Source organism: Danaus plexippus, chromosome 14 (genome assembly GCF_018135715.1).
Source record: "Danaus plexippus chromosome 14, MEX_DaPlex, whole genome shotgun sequence".
In the NCBI taxonomy this organism is placed as follows: domain Eukaryota; kingdom Metazoa; phylum Arthropoda; class Insecta; order Lepidoptera; family Nymphalidae; genus Danaus; species Danaus plexippus.
In genome coordinates this window covers 6,934,701-6,948,836 of record NC_083546.1, presented here as the reverse complement: position 1 = coordinate 6,948,836, position 14,136 = coordinate 6,934,701, and the positions used below count along the sequence as shown (strand labels likewise).

The 14,136-nt window shown below is 34.9% G+C and overlaps 2 protein-coding genes across 3 annotated transcripts in view; one reads left to right on the top strand and one right to left on the bottom strand.

Moving 5' to 3' along the window:
• Positions 1-444: 444 nt before the first annotated feature.
• Positions 445-6,452, bottom strand: LOC116769865 (mediator of RNA polymerase II transcription subunit 12-like). 2 transcript variants are annotated; one of them, XM_032661070.2, is made up of 4 exons: positions 6,311-6,452; positions 3,247-5,519; positions 1,829-2,959; positions 445-1,654 (listed from the first exon to the last, which is right to left on the bottom strand). In XM_032661070.2, the coding sequence occupies exons 2-4, from the start codon at positions 5,495-5,497 to the stop codon at positions 771-773; spliced, it is 4,266 nt and encodes a 1,421-aa protein (XP_032516961.2). In that variant the 5' UTR covers positions 5,498-5,519; positions 6,311-6,452; the 3' UTR covers positions 445-770. The 2 variants fall into 2 exon arrangements, with proteins under 2 accessions (XP_032516961.2, XP_032516962.2); XM_032661071.2 differs by having other exon boundaries at positions 445-1,651.
• LOC116769686 (DNA mismatch repair protein Msh2) overlaps positions 6,352-14,136 on the top strand; it is a 14,766-nt gene continuing 6,981 nt past the window's right edge. The window contains exons 1-9 of the mRNA XM_061522546.1: positions 6,352-6,463; positions 8,922-9,116; positions 9,338-9,529; positions 10,290-10,439; positions 10,697-10,932; positions 12,112-12,267; positions 12,497-12,595; positions 12,940-13,048; positions 13,587-13,746. Of these exons, the coding sequence (XP_061378530.1) occupies positions 9,036-9,116; positions 9,338-9,529; positions 10,290-10,439; positions 10,697-10,932; positions 12,112-12,267; positions 12,497-12,595; positions 12,940-13,048; positions 13,587-13,746 (1,183 nt within the window). The 5' untranslated portion in view covers positions 6,352-6,463; positions 8,922-9,035. The remainder of the gene's footprint in view (positions 6,464-8,921; positions 9,117-9,337; positions 9,530-10,289; positions 10,440-10,696; positions 10,933-12,111; positions 12,268-12,496; positions 12,596-12,939; positions 13,049-13,586; positions 13,747-14,136) is intronic.

Below are 14,136 nucleotides of genomic sequence, written 5' to 3'. Positions count from 1 at the left end.
ACATGATTATATTATTTGCTACATCGGGCACTCTGAGCTAAAGCTAAGCTAATTTTGTTTGGAATTAATTATCTACTGCTTTACAGTACTAATTACACTAATGTCACCATATCTTAAACATTCCTCGTAGCTCAATATTTCTTTGTATATTTGAGAATACATCTTATATCAGCTGAAAGTTTTATATTTTGTCAAGTGACAGATTTCTGACTTAATTTTGATTTAGAGTACTGTCAACGTCAAAATTTCCTTGTATTTTTATTACCGTTAAAAGCGCGCATTTTTTGTAACTTCAATTATAAGTTTTATCGATTCTATTACGAATTTGATGACCTATACACCAGATAACTATTAATATTTAAATATAGTTTAAGATAAACATAGCCATCATGTCTGCTTTAGAACCAATACATGCGTTAAATTTAGGTGAGAATTAAAAAAAGATTTAATATTTAAAATATTTTTATTCAATCACAAGCGACAACTCACAATTAATATAACTATATAATTAACATAATTTACGAGTTTGTTTTAGTATCACTGCTTTAATAATGATGCTGTTATAAGATAATCACATACATAAGTTTTTCTTTGGTCTTTACAGTAGGATCAGATTTTTAACGAGAATTAATTTGTCTTTTTCAGATTCGGTTCAACAGCAAGCATTCATTAAATACTATCACACTTTACCTGATGTAAGTAAAGTAAATATAATACTTTATTTAACCACATGGAAATTTCTACTAATTTTCTACCACACATCCATAAATTTACCCTCTAAACCATGAACTGACAGTATCTTTCGCTTTTTTAGTTTTGTTCAAAACCGAGCTCCAGAAACCTGGTTTTTCTGTTGTTGGTTCTGTAGGTGTTTCGACTTGAATGGTTTTTTCTGAAGTGGCCTTTAAGTTTTCACTATCATGTTTGTTTTCTTTTTCTACAAACTGATCTAGGTTTTGTTGTTGTATAACTTCTTCCTGAGGTTCATCAGGTAAATGCCTTCCATGTTCCTGGTGAGGATATGAATAGCTTAAGGGAGCATCATTGGCTTTATAAATCTGCTGTGTGTCATGTATCCCAGTATCCCAGTTTTGAAGGTTCTGTTGTAAATCTACATTTTGTTGTTCAAATTCGCTTTGTTGTTGGTCTGTGAACTGGTCTTCAAATGATGTAGCAGCACTCTGTTGTTGTTCTGTGAATTGATCTTCTAATGATTTGGAAGTCAAGCTACTTTGACTTTCCTGATGAAGGCTCTCTTTCTCTGTTTCTTCAGGATAGATAGGAACTACATCAAACTTTTGACTATCTGGACTCTTATCCTCACTTTTCTCCGGTTTCCTTGTGCTACTAGATAGAGAGACCATATCAAATGTTTCCACATTACTAAAATCTTCATCCGCACCAATATCTCCACGGCCAATATCTTTTTTGCTAGTTGTTATGATTGGTTTTTGAGTTGTTGAAGTTAATTTATCTTGTACTTGAGTGATTTTTGTGGTTGATTCATTTTGCTGTAAGGATTCCACGCTGTGAATGTTTATCGTATCCTCACTGATAACATTGTGTTCTGTTTTTTGTTTATCCTGTTCATGATCATATTGTTCCATAGTTTTCTTAGTTACTGCCGCTTTAGTGCTCTCTTCTATAGTACCTGCTTTGAAATTATGTGCTATAAGTGTTATGAATATATATATATATGTTTCCTCTGTTTAAATGTAATTTACTTAATGGACATGTAAAGTAAAATTGTCAGTTTAAGCTAGTAATAGTTAGTAAAATGTGATGTGTTATATGATGTTTCGTGATAAGTAATTTGCCTTAAACTTACTTTTATCTCCACCAATATTTTGTTGCTGATGTACATTGAATGGGGTTTGGGACCCTATGTTGTCCAGATAACTCCACTGTTTATGAATCTGTTGACCTGAACCAGTCCACTGATGATGATATTGATGATTTAAAGTGCTCCAATCATTGAGATTTTGCTGATTGAAATAATTCAATTTATTATGATTTTCTTGGCCAAAACTGCTGAACTCATGTTGAGTTTGTTGCCCTAAGTTGTTCCAGTCATATTGTGTTTGTTGTCCCAAGTCACTCCATTCATGTTGAGTTTGTTGACCCAAGTTACTAAACTCATCTTGTGTTTGTTGACTCAAGTCACTCCACTTCTGCGCAGTTTGGTGTCCCAAGTCGCTCAATTCATTTTGAGTCAGTTGACCCAAGTTACTCCATACATTTTGAGTTTGTTGGCCCAAATCACTAAATTCATGTTGAGTTTGTTGGCCCAAGTCACTCCACTGGTGTGCAGTTTGTTGTCCCAAGTCACTCCATTCATTTTGAGTTTGTTGACCCAAATCACTAAATTCATGTTGAGTTTGTTGGCCCAAATCACTCCACTTCTGCTCAGTTTGTTGTCCCAAGTCACTCCATACATTTTGAGTCTGTTGACCCAAGTTACTCCACACATTTTGTGTCTGTTGACCCAAGTCACTCCAAGGTTCTTTATTTTGTTTTCCTACATCAAAACCTTGGTTTTGTGTGTTGGAAATCCCTTTAAGAGCATCCAGTAGCCTTTGATTGGCTTCAATTATATTTTCTGTTTGCTTATTATCTAAACTAGTACTGTGATAGCCCAATCCAAAAGGATTTGTTGGAGTTTCGTGTTTGTCTTGGTCAAATGTATTCAATGATGTTTCAGATGATACTGGTTTTTGTTTCTCATTGCTTGGCTTCACTAATGAAGACTGTTCATTTTCTTTACCATTGTCATTAGTGGCAATTGTTTCAGTTTTTGATGGCTCATCAAACATTTGACTTATTTCATCCCATAGGAACTTATGATCATTGGCTTTTGGTTTAATTTCTGTCTCCTTGGAAACTATTGATGGTGTCTTATCGTGCTGACTAGTACTACTATCCCCAGTTTCGTTTTTAAAATTATCTTCTAGAAATCCTCCTTAAATATCATACATAGTAAAGAATTAAAACTCAGCAGAGATGAACCCAACATTTGTTATGTTACAAATTAATTGTTATGTTAATTATATTAGTTATTACAATTTTAGATTAACTTTTTTATTATATTTATGTTTAAAATTATTTAAAAAATATAAAATTATAAATAATAAATGCACCTTAGATCCGATATAGTTAAATTATTATTTCGATACATTAATATTGTTACACGTATTATAAACATTCAAATGGTGTTAAGTTAGTGGTAAGTTTGCCTGTTAAACTTACGATTTTCTGTTTGGTGTCCTAGTGCTTCAAGTTTATCCCATTGATTTTTATTCTTTTGATCGTAATCTTTCCATTGTTTCTGAGTCTGTTCGCCAAAATCTTTCCATTGTTTTTGAGTTTGTTGACCCATATCTTCCCACTGACTGTGAACCTGTTGACCAAAATCTTTCCATTGATTTTGTGTCTGTTGACCCAGTTCTTCTAGTTTGCCCCACTGATTTTGTGTCTGCTGACCCAAATCTTTCCATTCACTTTGTGTCTGTTGACCCAGTTCTTCTAGTTTGCCCCACTGATTTTGTGCCTGTTGACCCATATCTTCTAGTTTCTCGCTCTGAGTTTGTTGGCCAAAGTCTTCAAGTTTTGCTTTTTCGTTTTCCGTTTGCTGACCAAAGTCATCTTGAGTTTTTTGACCTAAATCAGTAAGACTGTCCCAATTCTGTTGGGTCTGTTGCCCTAGATCTTCTAATTTTTCCCATTTATTCTGTACCTCTTGGCCTAAAGGTTGTAAATCGTTCCATTTATTTTGCTCTTGTTGACCTAAATTTTCCAAATTATCCCATGTGTTTTGCGCTTCTTGGCCTTGGCCCAAATCTTCCAAATGTTCAAATTTGTTTTCAGCTTGTTGACCTAAATCCCAACCATTTTCTAACTGTTGTCCTAAATATGCCTGGCTGTCATCCGCATCTTGTTCGAATTGTTTCATGTTGTATGAACGCTTTTTACGTTGATGGCATATAATATCACAAGCGTCGGAGTAACTTTTTTGATCATATTGATTAGAAGAGTATTGGTCCAGGTTTTTGGATGCAGCTGTTAATCTTTGAGATGTTTGAGCGCCGGCGTCACCAGCAGGAATTATCACATATGGATCTCCCCGCCTTTCCCAAGCTTTGTGGTATGAGTATGAGGAGTGATAACTTTTAGGTTTAGAGCTTATATCTTCAACTAGACTGTTCAAATTCGACGTGGATTCCCCTAAACTGTGTCCATCTACAGAGTGTGCGTTTGAAATAACACTGGCGTCCTTGTTTAGAGCCTGAGTTTGATATCTTGCTTGGTGGGCTGAAGCTGATTTTGTATTAGAAGAAAAGCCACTAGAATATGCCCTGCTGGCTTTGTTTAATTGAGCTTGACTAGATGCTTCGGTTTCATAATTTCTATTCGAGGAATATCCGCTATTGACATTGCTGAGATGACTGCGAGAAGAATCTAATCCACTTTGATATTGTTGTCCTGTCTGGTCTAATCTATCCTCATAGAGCTCACTGTTTGCTGGAAAAGGATTTTCCGTGGGTATCACGGCCAGTGGTTGTGTGTCATGTTTTTCCCATTTTTTGCGGTAACTGTAAGCTGATTCGTAATGTTTTGCGCTACTTGTTGGTTTGTAGGCTAAATCCGTCTCAGTGTTACTCAGAACGTCACTTGCGGAATTCGAAGAGGTAACAGCAACATTTTTATCTTGCAAAGAAGCACTGTGTAAAGCGTATGTTTGGGCCGATATCGGTACAGCCACACGTCCCCCAGGTCTTACGTAAACTTTAACAGGTGTGGCTATAAGTCTATTCTGATTGTTCAAGTCATAAGCGCTGTACAAATTCGCATTACTTTGATCGTATTCGTTTCTCGCCTGGCTATTGACTAGCGAATGATACCTTAAATCACTTGCGCCACGGTTACCATAGTCGTAACTACTGACGCCGTGATATTTATTGGCGCTCTCAACATCACTTGCATCAATTGCAGAATATTGTGATGCTACGTTCGACGCGGTGTATCCACTTTGTTTTGAGCTCGAACTGTGCGCCTGTTCGCTACCGTACCTTGCGTTACTTGAGCCATAGGCGCCATGGTACCCGTTCTGGTACATGGACTGTGAAAGTGAATCTCCGTAAATGCCGCTCTCGCCGAAGTTTCTGCCTTTGAGATTGGTCAGATCGTAATTTCCTGACCCGAAAATACCTCTAGACTTTCCAGCTGTGTAGACGCTGCCGGTCCTCGTGTTGGCGCCTTCTCCCAGCTCTCCGTCCACTTGTCGAACTAGAGTACTCATGTGATGTTGCGCCAATGAATCCATATTATGAGCTTTCTCGTAATTCCCTCCCATATTCCCTCTCTGGGCACCGTAGAATCCTGATTTGCTTCCTTCATCAGTCGAACTTCTCGAATACTGAAAATCTTCAGTTTCCTTATACATTTCAGGCTTCGCTAATGCAAAAGCCCATAATGAGGCCGCGAGCACAAGAAGCCTCATCTCGGAGAGCTCTCTCGTTTATCTGAAAAATAATAATTAAAAATGTTAAAAAAAAATATTTAATATTAATAATAATAATTCCATAAATTTTGCGGAACAGTAAAACCCGTTTTTGTATCTGTTATTCTTGATCACTTTTTTTTCAATTAAACTTAGCTACCTAACATTCTATTATAGGAATAAAACGACAACAGATATGCTAAAACCTTTTAAATATCAAAAATATATGACTGAATCCGGTAATATTCTAGAAGTCTCAGATTCGATACGTCATGAGTTTTTGTTCTATATACATATTCTACTGCTGTTTTATTTATAATATTTCTTTGAATATTGCTAAAATCATGATTATAAAAAAAAGAGAAAACCTGTGTTATAATTCATTACATTAAAATTTCAATCAAACGTAAGATTAAAATGTTGTAAGAAAATATAGTTCAGTACAAATAAATGTAAAAAATATAATATGTCAAGTAGATATATAAAATATAATGATTTTCTTAAAGTTACACGTAACTTCATTTCGACTGTTGCTATTATTCATAGGTTTAAATTTCAAGGCCTGACATCAATTCTCAGTGAAGTGCAAAGAAAAATGTATATTTTAAGAAAATCAACAATAAAAACACAAAAAATACTATGTGTGACGCAACCAACCTTCTAGAAAGGTTTTAAGACTATTGCTATACATACGGGAGTAGTAAAAAAAAATCTAGTGTCTCGAAATTTTACAGATAATATTTTAAATTTCACCGGTCGAATAAATATCACCCTCGATTTGATGCACCGAGCACGAAAAAAAAAAAAACTTACATCAAATATGGCGACACTAAAGCTCACTACCGTGATTTGTTGTATACTGACATTGGACGATTCTGACGGCCAATTTATTTAGTTTTAATTTAATATCAACCGCAAGATAACCCCTCCACGGGTCACCCTCGGTATTCTGAGAAGATACAAAATGTAATTACGTGTTTATTATAATTTATATATACTACTCCAAGCCGATGGAATCGATTGAATCTAATCGGTTCGTTTGATCATTGCACCTATACGATCGGTGAATCGTTTGGATAAGCACGCTTAAACCAACTTTGCATCGTAATATATACAGGGTGTTCACAGTTTTACGTCCATAAATCATCACACATTGCAGTGTTAACTTGACTTAACATATGTTAAAATTGTCATTTTTTTTGCATTAATAATGAGCTGTGATTATTCATATATTTCTTCAATACGAACGACGAATATAGTAAGGTGGTGACGAATATGAGAGCACAGCTATTTATAATCGTGGTTTTAAATGATTCATTTTGTCAACTTAATCATATTAATGTTTTCACCATGTCCGTCTGTATGTAAATTTAATTAAACGACCCATTACCTAATTGTAATTATTCCTCTATCCTTAATTTCGGATCTCAATATCGATTGAAGCTTTTTTGACTAGCATATTTTTGAAGAAAAACAAAAATTATTTTAAATTTCAAATAATGCATTTCCTGTAGGATAATTTTATTCGCAGACAACGTCAGGAGTAATCGCTTGTGTTTCTTAATGATTTTGTTGTTGACATCGACGTGTGATCTCATAGTAACATACAAAAACTTTAGATGCAAGAATCACTTGTGAATATCAGCGAGCACACTAAGCTTGGCTACTCACACAGAAACAAATGCATATATAGGAACAATAATATATCATTGTTTATTTATTTACCTGATTCTTAGCTTGAAAAATATATAATATTCCCACTAAGAATACCCGATAGTTACAATCAGGTCAATATAAATTATAACACTGTAAACGTCGATCTGTTGTCAATAAATTAATTCCTGTTTCGCTGATAATCCTGACATTGATCGTTCGGAAGTGGGTCAAGTGTCCATTCCAAGAATATAAGGAAAAAAATATTCATATATATCTCATATATTTAGCAGATTTTTTTGTTCTGTATAGATCGACGTAGTTCTGATAAATAAGTATAGATTTTTATCAAATCAAGCCTCCGTCATCCCAAGCACCTATCCGTGGACTTGCGGAGGTTTCTTCTAAGACTCTTAAATTCATCAGCACAGTGATATACATTTATTATTATAGCACGTAATGATATATATTTATTATTATATTGAACATTAAATAATTTATCCCGACACTTTACTGTATTTTATAAGATCCAAGATTTTCGCGATTATTCATTTACTACGCGCTATTTTTTTAATTTTGTTTTAAACTACACACCCCCAACGTTTCGGTTACCTTGCAGCAACCGTGATCACGAGTAGACCAGATCCAAAAATATCAGTTTCGTCTAACTACTATATCTAATTTAGCCTTAATATTATTTTATCTCTTTTTTAAAATATTTTTTGAAACTAACAAAAAATGTACTCTCTAGCGAAACTTATTTATAATATAATCTAAATACACACTGTTTAAAAAATTAAACAATAGGTACATATAAAAATAATAAAATTAAATAGTGCATAAATATTTACTTATATTAATTTCTTAGGAATTATCTTTAAAGCGTAAATATTATTAGAGTTTTATCAACATTACTCTGATAGCCGAATGTCTGTTGAAGTGTTTTACTTTTTATATATAAGAAAATAAATACAGTAATAAATTTATTCTGAGTATCAAGTATGCGTATCACGTAATGGAGATACTTTTGCGTTAGTTTTATTATTCACTGTGATTTTTATTTACATTTTTATATATTTTAATTGGTCGTGGTTTCTGATTGGTTAGGATAAATGAAGCTGTTTCCAACATTTTCGTAAAGAATCACACACACACATACACACACGCGCGCGCACACACGCGTTTTATAAAGTTAATTTATCATTATGCGTTTCCTTCTAAAATATACATGCATCAAGAAAAAAGCAACAAGCAATTGATACTAAACGCTCTAAAAAATTAAGCTTCAGGACTGTAATAGAAAATAAACCGATTACCGTGTCCAGTTAATGTACAACATTACTAATTTACGCTTACGAATAAAGATAATATATTTTAGACACCACTGACGGACGGTGAAGGAAAACATCGTGAGGAAACCTGGTCTTATAATTTCAAATTATAAGATTGAAATCGCCAACCCGTCTTGAGCAATCGTGGTGATTAATGCTCTAACTTGCTCCATGTGATAAGTGGCCTTTGCCCAGAAGTGGGCTCCGATAGGCTGATAATAATAATTTAGACAATAAATATATATATATATATATATATATATATATATATATATATAATGCAAATGGATTCTTTTACCTATAAACATAATCTCATACAGACATACACACGAACAAGTACACAGCTCCAATAAGTGTATGTAGGTCCACATAGTATAGGGATTTTGAACCATAATGACTGTTATTAAAGTATTTAATAATTTTTTCTCTTAACATTTCAGAAACCTCCAACAACAGTACGTATATTTCACAGAAATGAGTATTACAGCGTCCACGGGGCCGACGCTACGACCGCTGCCAGAGAAGTATTCTCCTCCACCTCAAACATCAAGAGAATGGGCATCGAGCCTAACAAACTAGACTATTTGGTCCTATCGAAGGGAAACTTTGAGATACTCATCAGGAAATTACTATTGGTGTGTAAACTCACTCGCAAGTCGTTACATCATTTGGTATTTACGAATCAGTTCAAAGAATTTCGTATATTCATTGCTGTTCGAGGTTACGATGATGCAAATGCTTTTATTGTTAAGGTTAAATTTCTGCTGCATTCAAAATTAAATATAGGAGTTTATAGTTATTTGGAATTAAATTTTGTTAAGGTTTGATGTTTGAGATGCCATCGTATTGACGACAGGTACGGAGATACAGAGTCGAGATATTTGTGTCGGAGGGATCAGTGAAGTCCTGTGATTGGTCGCTCAGGTACAAAGGTTCTCCTGGATACCTGTCCCAATTGGAGGAAATTGTCGGGGACGGTTTAGGATCCGCCAATGAGCAATCTACATGTTTGATGGCCGTCAATGTCAAGAGTGACGCCATCAGTAAGGTCTGTTAATGTGAAATGATAAATAAGTGACGCATTCCGTTCATACAAAAAAAATGTCAAACTAACAGGAATGCATACATTTAAAAAGATGTTTTTGGTTATGCATTTCATTACAGCTCTTTAGGTCTAAATCACAAGCCTCCTTATGGCTAGGGAAATACCTAATGCAGGAAGATCTTTAAGTCTGGTTTCCAGATTATTTGCAAAAAAAAACAATTGCCCGCTTAAAGCGAGTGAAAATAAAAACCACTTTAGTTTTCTGCTGTGAATGTTTTTTTAAACATAATTTATAAGAATTAATTATGTATACACAAGTTCATTAACGTGTAATGCGTCTTATCTGGACTCGACGGCTACTGATTACTTACACGTAAACAAGAAAACACAAATAATCTTATGTAATGTGGGTTATTCTTGTTAAATCATTTACCGCGAAGCCAATCTGTCCTTTTAAGTCTCAAATGTTATAAATTTTAAAATACAATAACAATACAGAGATGGAAAAAAAATTAACACGACTGAATTCCCTCGAAGGCGTTTCAAAATTGTGGGCGATCACGTCACGGGGTTGGAAATGGGTTTTTAATGTGGTTACGGAATTTGTTAACCAAAATTTATCATAGGACAGACGAGCTCTGCTGTTGTTGAAATACGTTTCTGAACCACTGGATTTGGATCTAGATAAATTTATATTCAATTTGAACTTTAATTCATATAAATATTTATATATATATATATGTTATTATTCCTTGTATTTCAGGGCCGCCTAGTGGGCATAGCGTGCTTGTATCAGAACGATTACACTTTATCAGTGTCGGAGTTCACTGATGATGTTGACTTCACCCAGCTAGAGTCGATCGTCGTACAAGTGGCGCCCTCTGAGTGCGTTGCGGCGCCGGCTGATAACGATGTATGTTTGTATGTCGTTAATGAAAACAAAAATATAAACTACAACAGTATATTTATACTACAACAGAATATATGCCGGAAATTGAGGGTAGTTTTGGTTTTTTCAAAAAGCAGATACGAGTCCAGACAAACTGTAATAATGATTGAGGGTAGATAGTTTTTAATATATTGAACTGTACATCCGGTTGATATAAATACACGAGTAAGCAACTTTTGCGTGAAATGTTAAAAATTTAGGGTAGATTGTATTTTTTACAGTATAAAGCCTTAAAGAAGGTTATGGACAGAGCGAGTGTGACGGTGACGAAGGTCAAGAAGTCGGAGTTCACGACGGAAGGTCTCATCCAGGATCTGAACAGACTTCTCAAGTTCAAAGAGGATCAGCAAAAAGATGCCAATGGATTCCAGGAAACCAAACTACTGGTGGCCATGAGCGCTCTGGCAGCCGCCGTTAGATATACGTCGCTGTTAAACGATGACACGAACTTTGGAAGGTATTTACGTCAATACATACTTAGAAGGTACTTCGCAGCCAGCCCACGATGGAATGTCAGGAGTTAAACAATATAAACTTCCAGAGGGGATTCGTGGGTCCCCTCCAGACCAGACATTGTTCTGCTAATAGAGCTCACGGTTCCTTGGCAAACCAACATCCCCAATGACCATGCCATCTCACTAAGAATAGGTTCTCACTGACTCACTAAGAATAGGTTCGTTGTAATTTTGTACGCGACAGAAGTAGGAGCGAGAGGTGTAAAGGCTAAATCTCTCTACAACCTGCTAAAAGACTTGGGTCTGTCCAGAACTAACATCAATTCATTCTTAGAGCGTACTTCTAAGGTAGTCTTAGTAGATTTGTTTTAAATTTGGTTAGGTAGAGAGAGGGGCTTGGACAGTGGAGGTGAGCGTTTAACGCCCCATAAACCTACAGCTGGGTCGCAAGTCCTAGGCACTGTTGCATTTTTAAATATATTCTTCAAGTTAAACTGAGACTTAATGAAAAATACTCAGTTTTGCATGATTGTGAAGGTTTGGTAACCGAAGCTAATTCTTGATCATGTTTAAAGTTTCACAAGTAAATATTGTATGGTGAATAATGTATGGACAAAGTCGCGAGCGATATTATGTATTAGCTTACAATCATGTAATGTTTACACACACACACACACACATATATATGTATATATATATATGGATAATTGTAGAAAGTTCTACATATGCTATATCTATTATATTTGTCTCCATACATCTTACATAATAGTTCCAACAATTAATTATTCTCCGAATGCGAGATAATTTAATCTCATATTCTTGAAACCTATAAATAATTAATAACAAAGAAAAAATAAAATTCATCTCACAATCAGTCATATAATTTTTTGTTACCAGAGCCTATACTCGATGATCAATTGCATTGTTGATTCGCTGTTAGTCAGAAGAATTAGTACCGTTCAGTTAAAAATATGTCCAAACCCTGGGTGAAGATATTCCCCAAAAAAACCTTGTAATATTTTAAAATATATATTCATTGGTTGTAAGTCATCACCTACAGACATAGACCTGGCCATAAAACAGCTTTATCAAATTTAATTAGTGACCGATTTTATTTTATGTTCAAGAAGTGTGTACAGTGTGAATTCAATTTCTAAACATGCTGTATATGTGTATTCCAGGTTCCGTATATCGTCAGTGAAGGCCGACTACCTTCAGCTGGACTCCTCGGCCCTGTCGGCATTGAATGTGTTCCCTGAACTCGGTGATGTGAACACTTCGCCAACCAGGAGTATCTACGGACTACTCGACAGATGTAGAACACAGCATGGAAAACGGTAATGCAGAAACTCTGTCTAACATATAATAAGAATATGCCATATTAGGTATAAAAGAAAATTTTTGTTTAATTTTTTAGGAAATATTTCTGTTAATACGATTGTTACCTCATTTTTCATACTTTGCTTTAGTCTTATTCGTTGTTGTCTCGATTACTATTATTTTGTTTTATTAATAGTTATATTTACTTCACGCTGGGTATAACGTAGGTTTGGTTTTCGTTTCCAGACTTCTGTGCCAGTGGCTTCGTCAGCCTCTTAGAGACATCAACCTGATCAACGAGCGCCTGGATATTATCCAGCTGTTGGTTTCCAGTTCACAGATGAGGCAAATATCCTATTAGTATACTAAATATGATAGTTTTCCCTTATACATGTTTGTAACACTATAACGTAAAATATACTGAACATATTTTGATGTAACTTTCCAATAATGTCGCTCAGGCATCAGAATAAGATATGGATTATAAAATATCGCTCCATTCCTTGTAATTTGTTTGAAACACACCCGTGCGGTTGTGTGACATGGAGTAACGCGGCACAGACGATAGATGTCGCTGGTGAGTGATTGCCATTTATATGTTAGGTATATGTTCGGTGTTCTATAAAAAGCGTGTTTTTTAGTTTTTTTACACTATTATTTATTAATATGTAATATTTTGTTGTGACCAGGTTGCAGTTGCATGAAGATCATCTTAGGCGGATGCCGGACCTGCAAGCTTTGGCCCGGAGACTGGCTAGGAAGAAAGCTGGCTTACAGGACTGTTACAGAATATACCAGGTGAAGCCATATCATGTTACTAGTTAATAAATAAATAAATTAATTTATTTATGTAGCAAGAGTAGAAATAGTTACATTATTATAAAAGAAACGTGATGCATAAAGGATAACTTGTCCCTTAAAAGAGATCCACACCAGAAACCCTTTAGATAGAGGGAACTAGATAAGAAAGCGCGCTGTAGGTACAGTAAAAAAGATAAGGAAAAAACATAATGATATCATATCATAAAGATCAAAAACATAACACTTCCAGATTTTAATCTATAATTATTTCTTAAATCTGATTAAATATCCATTATCTCATTATTAAATAACTTTCATTATATATAATATTATCTTTAAGTACATAGAAATGCCTATTATTTTATAACAAATTATTTAATGAGTATATAGACAGTTGAAACCTACTTGTATCATATAAGTATCACCTCCATTATAGCGATTTTAGTTTTTTTTATTGATATTTGTTCAAAACATAAGATTAGGAAGAACTTCATAATGTATTTCGTTAATAAAAAGTTTTATTACATACTTCCAGGCTATCAACCGCATTCCCGTCCTATTGAAGTGTCTGTCTGAGTTCAACGACCCCACGATACATTCGGTGCTCTGTGAACCGATAGCTGAACTTAACAACGACCTGGAAAAGTTCCAGCAGATGATTGAAACTACCATCGACCTAGAAGCTGTTGACAGAGGTTCGGTATAACTATATTAAACCAGTGGCCTTAATATGTGTGAAATGAGGGTTATCCCAAGGATTATGTTACGTTACGTTACGTTACGTAAGATTTACAATAGAATGTTAGTACTTAAATTTGGTTACGTAGGGAGACCAGCTTGGACGGTGAAGGTGAGCGTTTAACGCGCGTTAGATATGGCCCCTTAAACCTACACCTGGGTCGCAAGTCCCAGGCACTGTTGGAGCTCCTCTCCCTGCAACGATGGACCCGGCGCCCGCACGGTGAATCCATTGATTGGTGAGAGGTTCCTCTCATATACCTAGGTACTTTTGAAAATATTTAGAAAATGAAAAATGGCTAAATGTAGAAATTTGCCAATACTTTTATTGTTTTTCGAAGTATTCT

Bases quoted from the DNA above. Each gene is read 5' to 3' on its own strand.
- LOC116769865 (XM_032661070.2), bottom strand. From the start codon at position 5,497: ATGAGGCTTCTTGTGCTCGCGGCCTCATTATGGGCTTTTGCATTAGCG. The intron at 2,960-3,246 runs GTAAGTTTAACA...ATGATATTTAAG, and splicing joins AGGACACCAAACAGAAAATC to GAGGATTTCTAGAAGATAAT. The intron at 1,655-1,828 runs GTAAGTTTAAGG...ATAATTTCAAAG, and splicing joins AAATATTGGTGGAGATAAAA to CAGGTACTATAGAAGAGAGC.